The sequence below is a fragment of the Macaca fascicularis genome, chromosome 3 (assembly GCF_037993035.2).
Source record: "Macaca fascicularis isolate 582-1 chromosome 3, T2T-MFA8v1.1".
Classification (NCBI taxonomy): Eukaryota; Metazoa; Chordata; class Mammalia; order Primates; family Cercopithecidae; genus Macaca; species Macaca fascicularis.
Window position 1 is genome coordinate 130,446,185 of NC_088377.1, and position 24,078 is coordinate 130,470,262.

At 36.6% G+C, this 24,078-nt stretch overlaps 1 protein-coding gene across 17 annotated transcripts in view; it reads right to left on the reverse strand.

Moving 5' to 3' along the window:
• CDK14 (cyclin dependent kinase 14) overlaps positions 1-24,078 on the reverse strand; it is a 790,403-nt gene that overhangs the window by 335,098 nt on the left and 431,227 nt on the right. For all 17 annotated transcript variants that reach the window (XR_012432704.1, XR_006696501.2, XR_012432705.1 and 14 more), the window contains one exon: positions 6,425-6,519. Coding sequence is in view for 14 of the 17 variants with exons in the window: in XM_045387589.2 (XP_045243524.1) it covers positions 6,425-6,519 (95 nt within the window). In the remaining 3 variants the exon portion in view is untranslated. The remainder of the gene's footprint in view (positions 1-6,424; positions 6,520-24,078) is intronic.

A 24,078-nucleotide genomic window follows, 5' to 3' on the forward strand; every position in this document is an offset into this window, starting at 1 on the left:
TTAAAGTCTTCCCAACAGGTGTGTCAGCCACACTATGTATATCCAGAAACCAACCATTTCTCTCCACCTCTTCTGTAGATATCATCCCATGCTTAGATCTTATTGCAACAGCCTCCTGACTGGTCTCTCTGATTCAGAACGTGCCCATCCTTGGTCCATTCTTAAGAAAGCAGCCAGAGAGATCCAATAAAAATAAGTCAGATCAATAATTTCTCTGCTCAACACCCTTTGGAGGCTTCCCACCTCATTCTGAGTCAAAGCCAAACTCAATACAGCCAAACCTTTCAAGGCCAACACAATCTGAATGCCACTGCATCTCAAACCTTGTCTCTTCCTATTGTCATCCTTGCTAGCTCCCTTCAAGCCACAGCCCTGCTGTTCCTCAGACAAGCTTTCTGCCCAGAATGTTCTTCCTCTAAAAATATATGCATCTCCCTCTTTCATCTCCTTCAGATTTTTACCTAAACACTTCTCAGCAAGCCCTCCCTGATCACCCTCAACTAAAGTTGCATGTGTGCATACATATGCACATACATCTATCTCAGAGGAAAGCAGAAAAATGTTCAATTGCTCAAGGACTGTTTAATCTGGAAAGCAAAATATTGATAGAGAGCTACAGTTTTTCAAGAACAGATGTGGCATAAAATCATGCAAATCACAGCATTCTTCACAGATTTAAACATCAAAATGTATAAGGCAGAGAAACCAAATAATTAAGCAAATTGTGTAGCAAGTTGAAAAGACAGAATGTAATTTTCAGCTTCCTGTCCCATCTTCTAACATCATACATACCTTAGACCATCATATAAAACTCTAGGAAGGCAGTTAGCACAGGTAAGTTGCAGGGTAAAATGGAGTAACTGATATCTTTAGGCACAGAAGACTTGAGCTAAAGTCATATCTTTACCATTTTAACTTGGCTAAATAATTTCAGTGAATCTGCTTTAAATTCTCTAAGCATTATTTTTCTTCAATAAAATACTGCATAAACATAACATGCTACCTATAACTCAAAGGGCTGAGGGTAGCATCTAATAAAGTAACATCTATGAGAGTGCTTGTAGAACGTACAACACTATAAAAACGTTTTATGGGCTTTATGATTTCTATCGATACAGCTTTGTTTCCATGTGAAATACAAGATTTTTGTTTTATATAATGTTATACATTAGGCTATTTCACTAGTTTATAGCACAATAGGAAAAAAATGATTATCCCTAACAATATCATGATTAGCTTTGAGTTTGTTGCTTTTATTGTTTCACAGTTTTATTGAGGTATGACTAATATGCAAATGACTGTACATACTTAATGTATACAATCTGAGGAGTTTGGACACATGCATGTACCTATAATACCATCACCACAATAAAGGCAGTCAAGTTAATAAATATATCCATTACTTCATTTGTGTGTGTGTGTGTGTGTGTGTATATATATATATATACACATATATATATATAAAAAGGCAAAATGACACAAGGAAACTTGTGGAGTAACAGACATGTTTATTACCTTAACTGCCTTGATTGTGGTGATGGTATTATGGGTGCATGCATATATATATATAGTTTGTTTTTTAGGGACAAGGTCTTGCTCTGTCATCCAGAGTCAAGTCTAGTGGTACAATTATAGCTCATTACAGTCTTGCACTCTTGGATTCAAGCATCCTTCCACCTCAGCCTCCAGAGCAGCTAGGACTGTAGGCACATGCCACCAGCCTGGCTAATTATTTTTTTTTTTTTAATTTTATGTAGAGACAAGGTCTCATTATGTTGCCCCAGGCTGGTCTCAAATTCCTGGCCTCAAGCAATCAATCCTCCCACCTCCACTTTCCAAAGTGCTGGGATCACAGGCTTGAGCCACTGTGTCCAACCTTGCTTTTATATTTCTGATGGTAAGAATACTTAACATAAAAATTTACTCTCCTACCAAAATTGTAAGTGCACAATATCATATTGTTAAACCATACGCACTATGGTGTGTGGTAGCTCTCCGGAAATTATGACTGGAATTTTTATCATCCATCTTGTATCCAAAAAAAAAAAAAGAAAAACCTGAAACTTTACACCCATTGAACAACTCCCTATTTTCCCCTCCTCCTTATTCCCTGGTAATAATAATTCTATTTTGATTTCTACTTGTACGTAATTATTAAATATGTAATGAAAAATGCTGCTACACATGCTTTGCTCTTATGTAGTTTAAAATAGAATAGTTATTAGCTTAATGGCAATATATTTACATAATCATGTTTACTATTATCATTCTCATTTTCACTCATGGGATCTGTTTTAAATTTCTCAGCATGGTGTTAAACAGGATAATGTGGCACTTATTTGTCTTTGGCAAAGAAAATAAAAACTAAATTGCTTAACTTTCTGTTTAAGTAGAAGAAAAATTTGTTAGAACTTTCACAACTAAATATATTCTGGAGTCAATGATTCTGAACTACATTTTCTATCTTTCTCTTCCAAGTCTTAAACCTGTATATGGAAAAAAGACAGCTATAATAATATTTTAGACCACTGTGAACGAGATTCCTTTTCAAGCTAACTGAGCCACTCCTTGGTTTAAGGTGTTCCTTCATATTTGACATATTAGACCCAACTGCCTAGGTATATCTTACAAACTTACAAGACCTTGGAAATAACTGTACTCAAAACCATGCATCAGAGGGGCCTACATGTTACCCAGTGGCAACATGAGCAACTTAAGGAGCCCATTTCCTAAGGGGTTCCCAACCTTGCGGCTTCCAGATCGTAGTATCTACAGACTTTGTAACTGTATAAGAATCTAAATTACAGAACACTTTAGGTCTGTAAAGCTTTTCCTATTACTCAAAAGAAAGCCTACACCAACAATATCCTATTAGCCACTAAACCACTTTAATAATGACCTTCAAAGTCATTTCCTTGAGTATTCTTTCATATCACTAAATTTTTATCACTTATTTCATTATTCTAGCCCTCAGAAGGCTTTTATAAAACCTAAAATGCCATTCATAGCAATAATATAAAGCAACTAGGCTTACAGTTCTCCTTTAAAGGCAAAAAAAATACATTTGTAGTATGTATACATTATCATAAATAAGAACCCTTCATTTGGTAAAACTTGAATGACATAGGTATCTCAAACAGCCCTTGAAAACTTCATTGTGAAATCAAAAGGAAAAATACAATAGTACCTAATAAATCTTAAATTATTTTACTTTCCCTTCATATCCAGGGTTTTAAAGGGCATGGGGTATTAGTTTTTCCTACTGTTTAACTTACACTGGTACGTCCCTCAAAAAAGGGTACAATGAATTACACGGAACTACAAAATCAACATTGTTTAGAAAATTGCTTTGATATTAATAATTCTGAAATACAGCAACGTTATCATTAAGTTTTAGAAATTTTAAATTAAATTGTTTGATACTGATTTTAGAACTTGCTAACAAAGTTGTGTGTGTGCGCGCACATTTCAGAAGACCCTAGCAGCATATATGCGGCAATACTATGACTTACAAGTTTGCTTTATGGAAACTAAAAACACATTTTGTAATTGAAGTAAAAGTTTAAATGGATAGGATTTTGGCCAGTCTACAAAACTTATTCAAACTATAAAGCAGTTTCACTGTTTTTAGGACTTATCTGCACTCAGGATATTAAGTGTAGAATAAAGGAAGGTTATGGAAAGAAAGAGGAAAGTTTCCTTTTCCTCTTCTGACCAAAGACTTAGGCTAACTAAAATTTATAAAAATAAACAGGAGCTAAAACAGTCTAGTTAGGATGGGCCTGGGTCTATCTTACAAACTACAATAACTTGGAAATAACTGCTTCATCTCCCTAACCTTTAGGTTTCTCCTTTGCAAAATGGTGATATTTACAGTTCCATGAGGCTGTTGAGAACACCAAAAGTGACAATGAATGTAAAGCCCTCCGCACAGTGCTCAGCATAAAACTCTGTAAATTTCAGCTGTTGGGTTTTATTATTGTGACCATATTTATCTTAAGCATTATTTCACCTCTCTTTCTATGGCCCTCCCTCATTCATCCCAAGCTCTCCTGTTTCCTACCTTACACCGCTCACTAATATCTGCTCTAATTTCCGAGGCACTTAATGTTTAAAAATTATTATTGCCTTCCCACTGCTTCAAAACATGAAAGAAGAGTAGAGTTTCTTTCTGCTAGATACTGTGAGGAAAGCAATCTGATTAAAACAATCCATTAAGGTATATAAGAACCTTAATTTTTCTTGAGATATCCAAATATTTACAAAGAACAATCAATAGGAAACTTGTGTTAAGGAAATAAAAACTTTAGGTAATATTCAGGGAAGTTATTTTTCAACTGGGCAATTGCCAAATAGACTAATTCTGCTGAGAAATCTACACCTTCCCACCCTAAATGAGAAGACTATCCTAAGAAATTTCTACAAGCTGAAGCTGTTCTTTTCACCAAAGGCTGATTTCAGGAATTCAACTAAACATCTTTTACTAAAAATGCACAAAAACAAAACAAACTTCACATATAGCAGCAAAAAACAAAATGATGAGAATAGGAAAAGATAGACAAAGAAAGGCAGAAAGGAGAAAGGCAAAGAAGCAGTGTAAAAGTAAGGCAAGACAGGTAGAGAGGACAGCAGAAGCAGAGGCAGGGCAATCATAAGCCAAAAATGACCCATGCTGGCCTCATTCCCTAAAAGAGACAGGAGTAATCTATATGATGTCTGAACTCCATGGAGAAGTTGGGAACAAAATGTTACTGTAGATACTGCATGTGCCCATATTATTAAGTGGTTGATTTTAAAAGGACATGGGATGTCTCCATAACAACTGGGACTAGGGAAAATTTTACTCACACAAAGAAAAGTGATTATGTTTAAAAGTCAGTCTTAATCAGTAAATAATGCAGGACAGTGAATTTACTTCCTTTTATTTGGCAACAACACAAATACAAAATCATCAAATGACACTTGATCCAATATGTACATTTTAGCCCCATAAATATATTTCATTATTTTTTAAGATTTAGAGGACATATTTTCACATTATTTTTATTAGTTTCTTTACCAATGTTACTGATTTTGGTACACAAGCTACTTTCCTTCCTTTTAATTTAATTATCTAATTTGAGGGACAGAATAAGTACATTTTTGAAATCTCTTTTCTACAGAACATTGCAAAAGTCAAGCATTGTAAGGAAAATCTAGATTTAACTGAAATATGTAAACTAGACATTCTCAAAAGTACAAATCAAAAGTTCCAAGTCTAAATCAGCTGGAATACATTATTACCTCCAAAATCATGGAATAAACAAAAGAAATTATGTTTGCATTGATGTGTGAATCTGCATCCATTCTTGGTACCACATAATATATGCAACTGCTCAGCTCTAGCTGTCCTTGCAGTCACATTACCATATTATTCAAATGTATCTATCATTTATATGTAAATAGACAAGATAAATGGCTTCTTCATAAGACAACAATTTTCAAATGGCAAACAGACACAGGCAGACATTAGCAAAATAAAAATGTTGCAAATATTCATTCTTTTTTTTTTTTAAGGAAAAATGGAAAGTACTTCAAATTTTTAAAAAAGTGGTGTGGTAATTACAAAATGGGGTCCTAATACACTGACAATACCAACAGCTCTTCTTCTAAATAAATGTCTGCACCGATGTCATTTGTGTCCTATAAATTACATGTTCTTAGATCCATCTGTGAAAATTGGGATGTTAATTATCATGGTTACATTTCACGATTCCACAGTTAAATGCTGAAGTAGTGCTACACAAATACCATATGTTTTTTAAGAGAAATGGAGAAGGATTAATTATGAGTTCAAGTCCAAGTCTTCTAGCAGTAATAGTCTCACACAATAAGATCATTACATTGTGTGGATGCAACTGGAAGTTTTAATTAATAGCTGAAATACCAACTGAGGGGGAAAACTTTGAAGTCTAAATTGTAAGTATCAGGCTTTCTTAAACACACACACACACACACACACACACACACACACACGTACACATACAGATCTTAATAAGCATGCTTTTGAGAAACCAAGTTATAAGTCCAAAAACAAAAAACCATTCTTATTGCCTATGAGCTTTCTTTGATAATGATCACCATCAGGCTGTTGAATCCTACGTAATAAACCTAAAAACTACAATGTATCCTAGTAACAAATAGGTTATAAACAGATAACATATCTGATAAAAATTCTAGTTAACATTTTTCTGAGTTTTTCTTTTAAGATACATATCATTCAATAATCTCTTATAGGGCCATTATTTTATACAAAATTACAATTCTCATGTATTCAGATAAAATATTAACTTCAGTACAGCAGTCTAAAAACAAAACTCTATAACACCACACGAATTTCATTCATATTTTAAATGTCTAAATTTAAAAGTCTTATTTTACTTACCACATATTCAAACACAAGTGTCAGCGTCTCCTTGGTATGGATGATGTCATGAAGTAGCACTATGTTAGCATGTTTTAGTCCTTTCAACAGAGAAGCTGTAAAATAAAATGGACAGAGAAACAATTTATCATGCATAACAATCAACTAATATGTATCATTATAATTTTGGCACACTATCAGATGAGAGATATCTATTTTCACATGTTCCAAGTAAATAACAATTCAAAATGAAGGGTAGAAAAACAAGACTTTCTTTGAGATGGGGTCTCACTATGTTGCCCAGGCTGGTCTCAAACCCCTGGGTTCAAGTGATCCTCGTTCTTCAGCCTCCTAACAAGCTGGGATTACAGGTGTAGAACACAGTGCCCGGCCAGAAAAACAAGGTTTTCATTTAGATAAAACTTCCTTCAGTTATTTTACCTGTCATCTGTTACTAATCTCTCTTAGGTTTCATTATGGTCAGGGAAAATACTTGGTATGGTTTCAATTCTTTAAATTTGTATAGTTTATTATCCAGAATATGGTTTATCGTGGTATACATTCCATAGGTATGGAACCTGTATTCTGCTGATGTTGGGTGGGGAGTTCTATAAATGTCAATTTGATCCTATTATTTAATAGTATCATTGAGTTCTTCTATTAATATACCCTTACTAATTTTCTGAATAGTGGTTCTATGAACTACTGAGAGAGGCATACTGGCATCCTCAACTGTAATGGTGGATCTGTCAATTAGTCATTTGAGTTCTGCCTGTTTTTACTTTTTGTATTATGAAGCTCCGTTGTTTACTGAATACATGTTTAGGATTGCTATGTCTTCTTTGCGAATTGATCATTTTATCAATACGTAATGTCCTCTTTACTCCTAGTAAATTTCTTTGCTCTGAAGTTCTCTTTGTATAGCCATCCACCATTCTCTTGATTTAGCATTTACCTGGTGTATCTTTTCCCATCCTTTTCTTTTCAGTCCTACTGATATCACACAGTTGAAGTTTCTTGTAGATAGTATACTGTTTGGTCATATTTTTAAATACATTTTGCCAATCTCTGACTTTTCATTTTGATGTTTAGACCATTTACATTTAATGTAAATATTAATATGTTGGGTTACCACCTGCCATTTGAATCTGTTTTTCCTTTAGGTACCTTGCAATTTAGTCTTCACTTCTGATTTGATTTTTCCTTTTCTTCTATACTTGCCAGAAGTTCAATTAACTCTAATTTTATTTCATTTTATTTTTTGTCCATTTCTCTACTTAGCTTTTGTACTTCCAACTAAAGGTAGGCTTGGTTGTTTGTTTCATATACCAAAAAGCATGAATTCAAATATCCAATTCTTATTTCAGTGTTATGCACAGTTTTAATTTTATGGTTGACTTTTTGCAAGAGTTTTTGCAACTTAAATGCACTAATTGCTATTTTCAATTTTTGAGAGTAGTTTTGGGTACAGGTGGGATACTTTATTCTATTCCTATTTATTTAATGGACTGGTTCCTAATCTGAGAGTCTTATTTTCTGTCACCTTTGTCTTCTTCTATGTAGTTTTTACAGCTGGCACTGGGAAGCGAAAGAAAAAAGGTTTGGGTTGTCTTGTTTCTTTTTCATTTCCACAGGATCCTTAATTTCTCCCTTTTCCTTCCTTGTTTACTTTCACTATCCTGTCTTAAGGGGAACCACCCTTTCTCTATATATATGACTCTCCCCTAGAAGTAATGCTTTCCAACAGCTGCCAATTCCAGGCACTTTCAGCCTCCTTTCCTGCATCCAGTGCTGTGAATGAACTACCCAGCATTCCAGCTCTTTCTGGAATAATTTTGCTTGTGATTTGATTAAGTCCTCCACACTCCACACCCCTGTACTGTTTTTCACAGCTTCTTAAACCTGTCAGCTTCCCCTGTGTCATTCTTTGCTATCACAGGCTTGTTGCTGTCTCCTAATGCTCTTGAAGGTATGAGTGGTCTGTTTTTATTTGTTCTCCTTATTCGATTTATGACTTTTGGAGGAGTATGAGTGGGAAGATTCAAGATCAGAAAACCATCATTAACTGTCCTCCAAACCCCTTCTCTCATAGGAACAGGAAACTTTTTTTCCCCTCCCATTGATATATTTCTGCTCCTGGATCATGGTCTAAAGCATAGTAAGAACTCAACAAATTTACTGAATGTCATGCATCTGGGGTCCTCAGGGGTTGGGGTGGCTATTCTGAATAAGAAGAGCCTGCTGCCACCTAGCAGCTCTTCCTCAAGTTTGGCCAATCTTCCTTTGACTCTGAGACTAGCACTAGGCCCAAACCTCAGGCTGATAAAACTCAGTTTCCACATAGGGCCTCCGGGTATCTACTCCTCTAAAAACCCAGAGAAGACCAGCAGCTAATGCTAGCAATTTCAAGACATTGGCAAGGAATAGCTGGCTTTACCTCTTAAACTGCACTCCTTTCTCAATGCAAGTCTCCTTTCCTTTGAAAGGAGCACAGTGGCTCATGCCTGTAATCCCAGTACTTTGGGAGGCCTAGGCAGGCAGATCACAAGGTCAAGAGATTGAGACTATCCTGGCCAACATGGTGAAACTCCATCTCTACTAAAAATACAAAAATTAGCCGAGCATGGTGGCGCGTGCCTGTAATCCCAGCTACTCGGAAGGCTGAGGCAGGAGAATCAATTGAACCTGGGAGGTGGAGGTTGCAGTGAGCTGAGATCGCACCACCGCACTCCACCCTGGCAACATAGCGAGACTCTGTCTCAAAAAAAAAAAAAAAAAAAAAGGAATGAGACATACCACATCCCCATAATCAGATTCTTTGCAACACTGCTCATCCCAAAGAAATCTTAGATTAAGATTTATGTTTATAAATAATACCACAAAAGATATCACTGGGCACTTTGTTTTCCTCCTTTTGGATTATCTCCTTATAATAAATTGTGAAAAATAGAATTACAGGGTGAAATGACACAAATATATTTACAAAACATTATTTATTAAACTTAGGTGGTGAATTTAGTCTTACATCTTTCTAACTCCATGTAAGAATAAAAGAACTGTGAAAGGCAGGGGAAAAGATGTCAAAAAAAATTGTACACTGCAAGTAGCCCATCCGATTAAGTAACTGAAACCTTTATTAAATTAATATATGAGCATTTATACACTCATAAGCATGAGTATTAAGAATAAATTCTTCATACCTGAGTAAAAACAAAAATAATCAAAATAATTTCTCTCTACAGCAATGACAATTCAAGTAGAGTACTCAAAACACAGAAGTTGCCTCTTTACCGTTAATTAAAAACACTATGTCTTCATTTTGGTTTTGGTTTAAGAATCTATAAAATCTGAAGAGAAAAAAAACAAAAAATATTCTGCCTATATTCTATCAATAACTTGTAGTAATTCATTTATTAATCAAATATTTATTCAGAATCTAGTTGCTGACACTGGTGGCCCTCAGCAGGTCCTTGATCCCTTGGCAAATAATAATACAGCAAGGCCATATCTTTAAAGAGAGATTTACAACACCAAGAGTGAACTTTCATGTAAACAATGAAATCTGGGTAATGATGTGTTAATATTATAAGTTCATTAACTGCAACAAATGTATCACTCTGGCTGGGGATTCTGATAGCTGGGGAGGCTGTGTATATGTGGAGGATGGAAAATATGTGGAAACTCTCTGTACTTTCCAATCAACTTTGCTATGAACCTAAAACTGCTCTAAAATGTAAAGTCTGTTAAAAAAATAAAATTAAGAAATTTACCCATGTTTTAACATATTAAAATAAATTTCAATTATTTAATATTTCACTCAAATAAAATAACATTTTAGATATACAAATACCATGCAAATGAGTCTACACTAGACAGTCATCAGAGAAGGCAGAAATAAAGTACTTAGGACTTAGCAGTACATTAAGTTCGAGTATTACCTCCACGAATGTGAGCTCGTGTTACCAGAATTATTGTTATTGCTATGAATTCCCATCGTCTTCCCCAAGCAAACCTGTTTCACAACAATATACTAAATCCTTAATCCCAATATAAACTTATATAAACACATATTGGTCAAAAGAAGGCCATTCAGTCTGATAACCAATCAGTGTGGAAGGCAATAAGAAGTGTGTTCCCTCTGGAACTGAATCTGGAGCATCAACATATATTCCCAGGCAAGAGAAGTAGATGCTAACTATGGTAGAGAGGTCTTCTCTTCTGCCCTACACATATCTGTCAAGGGAAACTTAAGTTTTGCACATTAAAAACCTTATTGTAAAAATATCTACAGGCTTATTTTATCTGAGTTTTATAAACCAGCACTCAAGTGAAAAAGTAATTAAAATAACACAGTAAAATCACAGCACATTAACTTTGAAGAAACAATCACTATGGAAAGGAGGCTTGCACTGAGGAAGGAGTGCAGATTTACCATAGAGTTTAGTATTGTTAATTCTAATAATTCACTTTCTTCCTTCTTTTAATTATTCAACTAGCCAGTAGCTTTAGGCAATTAAAACTTTATTTGGTAGCTAGCTTTCAGATATTAATCTGGGGATCACATAGGCTCATTTTAAAAGGAATACTTGCTTCAGCACCAGTCTTCTGAGGTGCACACATCCTCCGAGATCATTATTTCAAACCACAGCAGGGTATTTTTAAATGATGGCAAAGTATGGTACATAACACCTAGCCTGCACAGGAACTTTTCAGATCAAATGAATTACGGGCCTCTGAATATCATGTTGTAAGAAGGGCAATGGCTTTGTGAGGCGAGTTTTGGAAACATATTATTGAACATTATTTGTAATCTCATCCAGTTCCATTTTTCTAGTTAATACCTCAGGTTGTCAAATTCAGAGATGAGCCATCCTTATTGGCAACAACTCCATAAAGGTATTAAAGCTTTCACTTCAGTGAGAATCTCATACCCAGAGGACACTTTGACACAGGACTTTTTTCAACGTTTTTCCCCAATTATTGTCCTTCTTCTCTTACCACTTACACCTAAATTGTTTCTCGTTTCTCAAAGTAGTATCTTCACACCCATTATTTCCTACTGTGTTTGTCCCACAATTTCAGTAAAATCAAATTCCTGCCAACATTCATCTTGGGAAGAAAATGTTTTTTCCTGAAAGTGGCTAAATATTATAGAAAAGTATCATGTCATTTTTCATATTATATTTTTGACCACTTACATGAAACCTCAAAGCCTCCACATTACATCCTAATAAATCTCAATAATTATGACAGATTTTAGATTTCAGAATATATTTATATAAACTTTTGAAACACACTGTCAGTTAAATAAATATCAATATCTGAATTTGAAACAAACCCTCTTGCTTTGAGATTAACATAATGAATTCATACTGGGAAAAGGACAGAGTCACTAATTTCAAAGCTGATGGCAGAAAAATGGCATTAATGGATAGAAAACAGCCTACGATATGTACCAACATCACAGTAGGTGACAGACATGACTAACTTTGAGGCTGCCAAAGGCAGCAGCCACTGGTCCCAGCGAGGTGCCAGATACTACAGTTCCTGCTGTTAGCAAGGCAAGGGAGTCTCCTAGCTGCCAAGTCAGTCCAGAGATTAACACCTACAAGTTCTAGAGCCAATGTGTCTCCCTCATCAAGACAAACACTGTCAAAATCATACTCCTTGTAATCCTAATAATACCATAAACACAGGACATGTTATTCTGTCATTGTTTACCTACAAAAATCCTGTAACATTAGCATTAGTAATTCAAGCACTCTTGGTTTCGTCATAAATTGTAGGTAAACATACTGCAATGTTTTAAATTTATTTCACCAGTGAGATTTGAAAAGGTAAAATTGCACATGATGCAAAAGACTTGTAATTACAGTAAAGGGTGAAAATTATAACAATAGTTTGGGGACTGTGGTGTCAAAACCATACAAAAACAGAAAAACATTTGCTCATAGAGGTAGCTGTGCTCTGACAAAGTCCCAGTAGAACAGAGGGATGCAGGGAGAGCCTTCCCTTGGGTTGGCAGAAGGATTCAGATTCATATTCAGCAGCCATATTCAAAGCTTGGCATCCCACTTTGAGAACAAACATCTTCATTTTTCACTCCAACTTGGAAGAAATGAATTTCATCTAAACTCTAGTCCCATCATGATTAAAATAAATTTTGAAATAATACAGAAAATCAGAATAAGTTCATTTTATCAGATACCCACTGTAGTGGTGTTTTTTGTTTGTTTGTTTTTTAAAAAACAAAAACAAAAACCAAATGTTAATAAAGGGAAAAAAAACCTTTAATATTTGAGAAAATTTTCTAGGTCATTATTTGATGTCCTAGAAGGAAAAAAGAGATTACAAAGACACACAGCCCATCCTCTATCACTTCGCCTTTAGCCTCTGCGGAAAAAAAAGACATTTACAGGCTCCTTTCATCTTTTGTGTTCTTTCTCAGCAGAGAGGAATACAGGGATTGCTGCCTGACTTTTCCAGAATGACTACCCATGAAACCTAAGGAGCCAACTATATCTCAAGCCACAACCACAACAAACATCAACTTTTTCTTCAAGCCCACAGCTTGACAGATCTAAGGCTGTTGAAATTCACTTTTACTACAAATAGTAAAACTACTTTTAACTACTAAGTTCCATCTCCCTTACTTGCCAGTGGAGTCTGAATATTTTCATAGCTAAAATTCTGAGGGGAAATATAAAGGGTGGACTAAAAACCTGCATGCACAAAAGAGACAGGATTGCTTGTTTAACTGCCTGTAATGAGGACACAGTCTAGCAGAGAAAGAACATGTGCGTACGCTGAGCACTGATGCGCAGTTCCAGGTTAGCGCGTTCATGGTTCTATAATGCATGCTGCTTGCTTGGTCTAAACACTGGGAGAGCAATGATAAACACTGTGGTTGTGATCAATCTGGACATCCTCCTTAGTGATATCTAATACAATAAACACTCCACATACAGAACCATAAACTAATAAATGAAAAAATAAAGGAATCAGGCTAAAAAATAGAATTAAATGTTTGACCCCATATTTGCTTTTTATTCTTTATACACACATGTGTACAAAGAGTCAACTGTGGGTTATGGAGGAAAGAGGTCATAGCCAAGTCTAAACATAAGGTTAAAATAAATGTAGTGTCATGCAATCTTAATTTAGCTAAAATCACATTCAGGATTTAGACACATGTTTTTTGTTCACCAGATGTCATCCAAAATTGGAAAGGTAATACAACAGGTTAGGAATACTTTTAAAATACCATGTAAGTTGTTTTATATCTATGAAAAGGTATACTGTTTTCACTTGCTTCTTATAGTTTTCCAGTTTGGAGATGGGCAAAAGTTCAATCCCACTACATATTTCTCCTGCTCTGCTTCTCTCTAATTTCCCCAACATCACAGAACTGAAATGTGATACTGGAAATTACAGCCTCAACCATTTCTCCCTTAGCATCAATACCTATTTATCCATCACCTGACTACTGGCAAAGTGCAGTGAGATACGGGCTATTTTCACATTGCAGCCTCACATGCCCACATCAACTGGTTACTAAATCACTATAAAGAACACAGTCCTCTAATACTATAGCTTGACCACACGAAACTGCCAATATTTGACATTTTTTACCTACTAACACAGCAATTGTATATGGTCCAACCTAGTAGAATATACCTGGTTCAAAGCATTTAAATTTTTTCACAAATGCATTGTTATTTTTACTACCATTAATATTCAAACCAGTCAATCTGCTACCAAATCACCACCAATCAACTGCATTTTTAAAAAGGAAGAATCTATTCATCAAATTATAGTTATAGCTGAGAAGAAAGATATAGAAACAATTTAATATCCTACATGTATCTTTCTGTATCATTTGAATTGTTTGTGATAAAGATATATTGCTTTTATACTAAAAAGGAGATACCTGGAAAAGTTTTTTATTAGAAGTGAATTTGCTAAAGAACTGAAACAACACTATCAAATAAAAAGCATACAGGTGTTTAATTACACAATATGGAACTACAATACAATAATGAATCATTATAACTGCAATAATATTCTTCACTTCTAATCCCTCCTCACTTGGGTACTGGTGGAAATATGTATATTAAGGATCTCTTTTTCTATCCTGGTACACTGCAGACCCTCGTATTTTGTTCGTAATTTGTTCTCGTATCACATATTAATCCAACATGTTAAATGTTTATTTTCTAAATAGTTACTTTCCTGCATTAAAATGTACTCAGTGCAAAACATTCTCAATCTGTCTCCATTTACTGCTAGTACAACCTGTAAATGACCCTCTTCTGCTGTTCCATGCTCCAGTTAATCTTGGTGCTATTTGTGATGGGAAGGATCCAAACAAATGCAGGTACTACATAAATGCTAGACATGTGGTTCTTCTCAAATGCAAACATCTTGCTAGTAACTTCTGGAGAAAGGAAACTTACTTAGCAACAAGGGTGGGAATGGTGTTGATTATAATCCAGGTACTGTCTTCGGGAGGAAGAGACAATTTAGGGACTGAGGGTTTCTGCAAGACCTGATAACAGGTTTTTTATTTTTTAATCTTGGTCTGGCCATAAAAACTAGGTTTAAAAGCCATTAGGCAGTTTGCTTCATTTTAACCATTTTATACTTTATCACACACGGGTTACATGTACAGTTAATAAGAACACTACAAAGTATGTGATTAAAAAAAAAAAAAAGATGAGTGGTTTTGCACCAAGCCCCTTATGTTTTCTGGTTAAGAATAACCATTCATATCATGTTAGCTATTACTGTTTGACTAGGTTTGTATTTACGTATGTGTTGTTTATTTATTTATTTACTTATTTATTTAGAGGCAGGGTCTCGCTCTATTGCCCAGGCTGGAGTGCAAAGTGTAATCACAGCTCACTGCAGCCTCAACCGCCCAGGCTCAAGTGATCCTCCCGAGCAGCTGGGACCACAGGCACCTGCCACCACCCCTGGCTAATGTTTTTGCTTGTTTTTAATTATATGTAGAGATGAGGCTTTGCTATGTTGTTTAGGCTGGTCTCGAATGCCTGGGCTCAAGTGATTCTTCCACCTTGGCCTCCTAAAGTGCTGGGATTATAGGCATGAGCCACTGTGCCTGATCTTGCTGTCTGAATAGATTTAAATCAACATCTCTTTAAATGAATGTATGTGAATAGCTATTGATGTATGCTTTTACACATAAGATTTACACATCTGTATCCTTTACAGATAAGTTTAAAGTCAGAAAATGTCTCCTTTGGCATGGCTACAAGTCCCAGCACCCAAAGGCACAGAAGACACTCAACTTTGTAAGACTGTAGTCAAGAAGAAAAGTATTGTCAGACTCCTCCACAAAACAAAGTAGTTCTGCAGCATATTCTTAAGCAAATTAGAACCCAGCTACCTTTGTGGAGAAGTAGACCATTCACAACAGCCACAGCCCCAAGCCCAGCATGCAGTGCTTCTCAAAGTGTGGCCCACCAACCAACTACATCAAAGTCAACTGGTGTGCCTGATATCAATGCAGATTCATGGAATCCTATTCCAAAGCTACCAAATATACGTTTATAAGGATGGAACCCACAAATCACCCAACACATATTTATTTAACATCTACTACATGCCAATCACAAGGCACTGGAGATAAAACAGAGGAAACACAGACAAAAAACTCTTATTCTCATGAAGCTTATATTCTGTATTTCGACCAAATTGTCCATTTAATATTTATGCATCCTAAAGTTTAAAAATCACTGTGCTATGGCTCTCACAGAGGGAGAGGGGTAGCATGTTTATTGCGTGCGTGTGTGTGTGTGTGTGTGTGTGTGTGTGTGTGTATGTGTGTTTATGTATTTAGTTGCACTTCAACCTACTTGCTGCTCTACAAGCATATCAACAGAAGCGAAGTCAGTCGCTCAGTTCATTTGCCTAGTGTCTATCTTTGTCTTTTCTTTCTTGCACTCCCTCTCTCACACACACAAAGCTACTGAGGTAGATTCTACTGAAAGTTATAGTCTTGAGCTAGAAGGCAAAGGAAATTCTTTATTCCAAGAATTTGATGGTATTCTGATGTGTGCAGTTTTTTCCTGTTGAGATGAAAAGCCCAAAAAATGTCAGCCAACAAAGTTTTTCATTATTAATGAACTGTTGATAAGGTCATAATTATGTGGCCTTTCCAATCCCACAACAATTCTAAAATCTGCGAAAGAGTAAGATTTGCTGTAAATTGCTTTAGAATCAGTGCTTTGATAAATATATACAATCAGTAGGTCTGATCATAATGAAAACTGATTATGAGCACAGAAGGAAGAGACAGAAAAGACCATAAAAGATAACTACAGATTTTGGTTGGAGCTGAATTAAAATTTCAAACATACCACTACTTCATTTGACTGAAACAAAGTCAAAGCTAAAAAAACTACAAAGTACAGCATAGTTCATTGGAAGGCCCACAGTACCAGAGCCTGTGTTACCCAAAGCGTCAGTCCACCTACAGGCAGTCATCCTCCTACACGTGGACAAGCCTTAAAATCCTTCAGGCTGACTCTGCTCAGTACTGGCCTTGTGAGCACCTAAGTTCATCTCAGCTTGAGCGAGCTCTGCCACTTACATGAAGGTCACTAATACACTGAGTCCCAGTTTGCTTCTCTACCACTTGTACCTGTCCTCCTTGTCAGTATTCAGTAATGTTCAGCTGCTAATAACCGTGCTTGGCGAATGCTAGCATCACTCAAATGTTCAGGATGTTTCTGAGATATTTAATCTAAGAAAAGGCATTAAGGCCTTCCAATCATAAAGAATGGGAAATCCCAGCCTCTGAGTGGGCTCATTTCTTTCATTTTAACTATTTAACTTCCTGCTTCACATTATTCCAGCTAATGCAGCATTTAAGAGAGGCTATTCTACATCTGGAAATACATAAAAGCAAGACAGGAATACAAACACACCTATAAAGGGTAGAGTGACTTATCACAAGTGTTTAGCATTTAAAAGTCTGTGATAATAAAATTGTTTATGCAAAGTTACATACGGCAAAATGTTATTTAATAAGCTTGATAATATTCTCCTTCCAACTTTTTCTGAAAATAAAGACATCCTAAATCTCCTTGATACTAGGGAAACTACTACAATACAAAAAACTAATAATGTTAAAAGATTTGCCAGACACAGTGGCTCACACCTGCAACCCCAGCATTTTGAAAGGTGGAGGCAGGAAGATGACTTGGGCTTAGGAGTTCAGGGCCAGCCTGGGTGACATAGCAAGACTCCACATCTATAACAAATAAAAATGAGCTGGGCATGATGGCACATGCCTGTAGTCCCAGCTACTCAGGAGGTGGAAGCAATAGAATCACTTGAGCCCAGGATTTTGAGTTTGAGGCTGCAGTGAGCTGTGATTATGCCACGACATTCCAGCCTGGGTGACAGAGCGAGAGTTGAGCCTAATAATTTGAGGTTACACTATGATTATTATCACACCACTGCACTTCGCCCTAGGCAGAAGAGGGAAACTCTGTCTCTAAAAATAATAATAATAATAAATAAATAAATTAGCAAGGTAACTTCAAATTGTCATGATAATTAAAAAAAAAAAAACAGGCACTCAAGAAAATGACAAAAGGGAAGAAAAACAGGTTTCTTTATTATGGTCTCAAATTTCCCAGAAATTTTGCATCTTTGTATGCACTGTCAAACCAAGGAACTGTAGAAAGAGGTGATCTTATCATACATTCCTCTAGGTAAGAAACTATCTGATTCCTGCACAGTTTGGGTTACAAAGAGTTGAGGGGACAGTCTCTGCAATGTACACTTGTGACTGGTATTGACAATAGCTCCTGCTCATGCAACCTGCCTTTCCATAAGAGACAGGCAGCTCCTGAGTGCTATGGGAAACATCCCCCTATTATTAGCATTACCATCATCTTCTCAAATGCATTCAACCTTCTACTGACCCATGCTTCTTTTTCTAATAAGATTTCATCTTGTTTCATGTACATTACCCACACACACATCCATACACACACATATATATAAAATCTTAGTGCACTGAATACATTTGTAATTTGACTGATATACAGGGTGATTGATTCATAATGCACAACTGAAATAACCCTCATAGAATTGTAAAACTCAGGGTCACCTTCAAGAACACCCATCCAACCCTTCATTTGACAACTGAGGACACTAAAATATAAAAGACTTTGGCCATAGGTCTCAAATTCTGGCCTCCTGATTCCTGATACAGTACAATTCCATTTTCATAATAAAATAAGTATTTTCTGCTTTTCCTTTTGTCTTACTTTTCTTGCATCCATTCCTAGTGTTTTGCTGTGGTCATGGTTTACCTTTGTCTTCATATCTTTCCAGGTGTTGAAGGCAGAAAAAACTGAAGCTACGAAGACTAAAAGGACATCAGACATATTCTGATTGTGGTGAAAACCATTCACTTGCAGCATCACCACCTAGACTAAAGAGGTAACTGCTGCTCAAAGCGGCTTTTGAAAATTGCCTTTATCTGATCTAGTCAATTCTCTTCTTAAAACCTCTCAACAGCCGCTTAACAGGACTTACAAGAGCCCGCACAACAGGCTCTTGATGGAGAGGTCTCCAAGCAGCTCCCCCACTCCCTATCACACTTGGAACTCCAGCCATATGGTGCTTTTCTCAGATCTTCAATCCCCGATGATCTTTCAGAATGAGGAGACATTGCCCTTTCTGTTCCCTCTTCCATAGCTTCTGGTCCTCACCAATTCCCACCATCTCTTCAGATTTTAACTTAGTTATCATTTTCTTTGGAAGTGTTCCCTGACCCCCAAGGTTAAGTGAGGTGCCTTTTCTAACCCTCCCTCAGCAGTGTTGTCCTGTCACAGTATTATAATAACCTGATGACCTATTTCCACCTGTCTATATCCCCCACTCACTCATTATTTACACCTACTCCTGCTGTGCCCATAGCACTCAATTCAGTGCTGAGTTTAGAGAAAATGCCTATTAAGTGCTGATTGAATAATGCATGCATGAACAAGAAAAATAAAATCATTACAGGATCTTCCATAAATCACTGCAAGGAGCACAGTATCTAGCATTGCACTCTGCTGTAGATTGGTTATCTTACTAAAACGTGTTTAGTTCACCCTGAATATATTGATCAAAAATAAATCCATTCTCATTTTCATATTAACTGACAAACACAGGGAGACTGCAGATGTCACAGAATTTTAAAAAGAAGCAAAGAAATATCCTATAGGATGTCATTAGGAGTTTTCCCTTCATAAGTGGGTGAAATGTTATATATTAATGCTATAACTAAAAAGGCATTATTTTATTTCCACATACCTTTCAGATTATGGAAAGATGGTAAAAGATTTGCTTTGAAAGTATAATCTATTTCTAAAAGCTCATGTCAGAAACTGAAATTGTATACCAACATTTCATTCAGCATGAGATAAGTTTGTTAACAATAAGACAGTATCAATAAGAAAAGGAAGACGATGTTCTAACCATGCATAGATTTACAGTAGAACCAGATCCAACCCACAGACTTGGTTTATGTAGCCTGTGCAGTATTTTTTAATGTCTGTCAAGTATTTAAAGATCAGAAAGTTTCACATAAATAAACACTCTGGCTTTTCTATAAAAATCAGAATCTCTGCCATCCTGTGCTTCACAATGTGGGTAAAAGTTATGTGGCGGGAGCTACACAACTGGCCCCTTCATCAAGCATCACTGCTATGGCTCCCCATCCTCTCCAATCCCCAAGAGGGCAGAGCTCTTATACTCCATTATTGCTGGACCTCTAAGTTTGTGATCCCTAAATTAATGTTTGAACATCATGTGTAAAAATGTAACATCACTTTGTCCAAGATAAGATAACAATTATAAGTATATTAGTCCATCTTGTGCTGCTGTAAAGAAATACTGAGGCTGGGTAATTCATAAAGAAAAGAGGTTTATGTGGCTCACAATTCTGCAGGCTATATAAGCATGGCACTCACATCTGCTCCGCTTCTTGTGAGGCCTCAGGAAGATTTTCGTCATGGCAGGAGGTGAAGGGCAATCAGCATATCACATGATGAGAGAGGAAGCAAGGGCTCGGGAAGCAAGGGGATTTGGGGAGATGTCAGGCTCCTTTTTAAACAAGCAGATCTGAAGTGAACTCACTGCCCCATGGGAGCACCAACCTATTCATGAGGGATCCGCCCCCATGACCCAAACACCTCCCAACAGGCCCCCCTCCAACACTGGGAATCACATTTCAACATGAGATTTGTCAAGGACAAACATACAAATTCTATCAATGAGGAAACTGGAAGGAGCCAATTTAAAGTGGGTTTTACATGTCCCACAAATCAATAAACAGAGTAAGAAAAGGCAAAAGAAGAACACATGAGAAGGTATTTGTGAATGGTTGTAATTTCAGCCAAAGAATAGGCAAAAATAAAATTATATCAATTTTCAATTATTTATTTAAAAGCCCCAATGAAACCCACTAGATGGAATAGGAACCTCTTAGTGTTATTAGCATGGGACATTTGTTTCTTTCATATCACTTTGAATATAGAGTTACTGACTGACAGATTTAATCAGACACTGAAAGACATTTAGCCCATTTGATGCACTTTTTCGGATAAGAATAATGTGGCTCAAAGTGTTGAAAATCATCCAGTCTGGGATGTGTCGTCCCCTCACTAGCCCTCTGCTACTCCAATTCAATCTCAGAGGCTTAGAAAAAAAGTCAAGTAGGCATTAAACTTCTGATATTCACCCCCTAGGAAAATGAGGAATAAAGAAATAAAATGCACTTAATCAAGGCAGCAACAGAGAGCTGACAGCCAAGCTGGGCCAAGAGTCAGGTCTGGTTCCCAGGCCATACTGCCAGGCTTCTACTTGAAACACTGCAGAATTTGAAGTCTGAGAAAACTGGCTGGGCACTGTGGCTCAGGCCGGGTGCAGTGGCTCACACCTGTAATCCCAGCACTTTGGGAGACCAAGGCGGGAAAATAACTTGAGGTAAGGAGTTCAAGACCAGCCTGGCCAACATGGTGAAACCCCATCTCTTCTAAAAATCCAAAAAAACTTAGCGGGACATGATGATGCGAGCCTGCAGTCCCAGCTATTTGGGAGGCTGAGGTGGGAGGATCGCTTGAACCCAGGAGGCAGAGGTTGCAGCGCACTGAGATCATGTCACTGCACACCAGCCTGGGCGACAGATCAAGACTCTGTCTAAAAAAAAAACAGAACATGCTTATGGCCTGACAGACCCCACCCACAACAGACACACAAAACAAACAGAATGGGAGGAAGACAGAGAGAAATCCTAATTAATGCATGAAACTCAGAATAACATTAATCCAATGATAACACTGACAAGGATGTGAACAAATAAATATACTTGTACACTGTTTGAGTCGGACTTATTGTGGTGGGAAGGAAGACTGATAAACATCTAACAAAAATTACATTTTTCATAGCCCTTGAACCTGCATTTCTCCTGAGAATTTATCTTTTAAGAAACAGGGGCAGAAATAAGCAAAGACACATTAATAAGAATGGTCATTTCAATGTTCTTCATAAAGAGTAAAAGACTATAAATAACCTAAACTGTCATTCATTGTGTTAAATAAAATTTATTCTGGTTAAATAAAATATGGTACATTTATATAACATAAAAATCGTGTAGACATTTAAAAATATACAATAGTTCTGTAACTACCAATATTGTAACATATCTAAGGGGAAAAAACATCAAGTTGAGAACTACGTATTTAACAAGAAAGTAGAGGTGGTGGACATACTCAAGCTATGAAGAGAAATTACCTGTGTGGAAGAACACAGAGCTCAAGGGATAAAGTATGGGTAGATTGGTGGTTTACTGTTTATTTCATATTAATTATTTAGTTTAATTTTTTACCTGGATAATCTATTCTTTTATATTATAAATGTAGCTAATAAAAATTAATTAAAATATTTTTTAATTCCTTTGCTTTCTACTCTCTTAAGCAGGTGTTTATTTAACAACATACTTATTGATATATTCAGCTAACATATATTGACCACCTATTTCTGTTTGTGATTATCTAATCTCAGAAGACATGGAAAGATATAGCAAATGCCAAAAACTTTTAAGATTTGGCTCCTTCTGGAATATAAGCAAAATTCATACTATGTGTAGGTTAGCTCTGGAGTAGACAAGCATCCAAGAACACCTCCAGATTGCTTGGCATAACCTGCCTAGAGAAACGTTTTGATACATACAATTATGAACTCTCCTTCCCTAAGTAAGATAAAGCAGTTGAAACAAAATAAGTAAGTATTCTTGCCACCCAAAAACTCTTCTGCTGGGATCTTAAAAGGAAAGAGAATAATGAGCAATCAGACCCTGCTTGACCCTACTCCACACAGGAGAGCTTTGGGGAAATGGACTGGACAAACCAGAAAGCAAACTGTTCCTGATGAGGGTGAAGGGAGGAAGGAGAGCGGGGTGACGGTAGGGCAGGAGCCTATACAGAGGCCAAGCCCCAACATTAGAATGCCGGGTGCCACTTTGGTTATTCAGGTGATTTTCATTCTTTCCAAGTGAATTACCTCCTAAAACCGAGGGAAGTGATGGGCCCACAACCAGGTGGTGACTGATGACACCTATGGCTGGCAACATGTACCCATTTCCCTGATCCTGGTCTTAACCTACTCTGGCATGGGGCATTGCGTGAAACGGTTTTTTACATTTTTCCTTTTGTTCCTACTACCTCAATAAATAAATAGATATGTTTTTCCCATTTTAGAATCTGGGGTACTGCTTAGTGTGATGGAAATGCAGATCAGCTACTTCTAACAAAATGAGTCTGTCTCCATCCAAACATTCCTGAAACTAGTCAAGAACATGTTCAGCAACAGCACAGACTGTGGCAGCTCAAAGAAGGATCTTAAGGCAAAACTACTCCTCTTAAGTGGGTGAGAAGAGCCATAAATAACTTTACTACAGCAGGTCTTTGTAAGAGCATGAGAGTGTAACAACCAAACAATTAAAAAATATTAGACCAATGGAGAAATAGGAGAAAGAACTCCCAATGGAACCAAGTGGGGAACCTTATAGTACAGGTGCCACATGAGCTGCTCTGGAAGAACCTATGGATATGCTCTAACAAGATGCAGCATTCTGAGCTCAAGGAACTTGAGCTTGGGGGAAGAACAAGAGTCACGGATGGGAAAATAAGTAGTTTGTTTTGGTTGAAAACCAAAATGTTTGAAGTAAAGTAATGGGGACAAAGTTGGAGACAAAGGTTTGGGTCCTCATTCCTCAGGTTTTTAGGGAGTTTTATTATTATTTTATACAAAAAAAGACAGGAGAGTTCAATACAAGGTGGGCCTCTGTAAGGTTGTAAGGTTCATCCAGCAGGAATACACACAATAGATTACTGTTGGAAAAGATGGTGTCCTTTCACATAAAACTAACTGAATGCACTATTCTAGCAGAGCTTAATAGAACAGCTATTAATGGCTAGAAACTAACTGCCATCCTAACTTAGTGACATAATAGTGTCACCAAGGGGACAAAAGAATTCTCCTTTTATTTTTTCAGAAAACCTCGTACAGACATTAGATTACCTAAAATAAAAATGTACATGCCTATTAAAAGGTTATCATTGAGTAGTGCCTATTACCTGTGATAT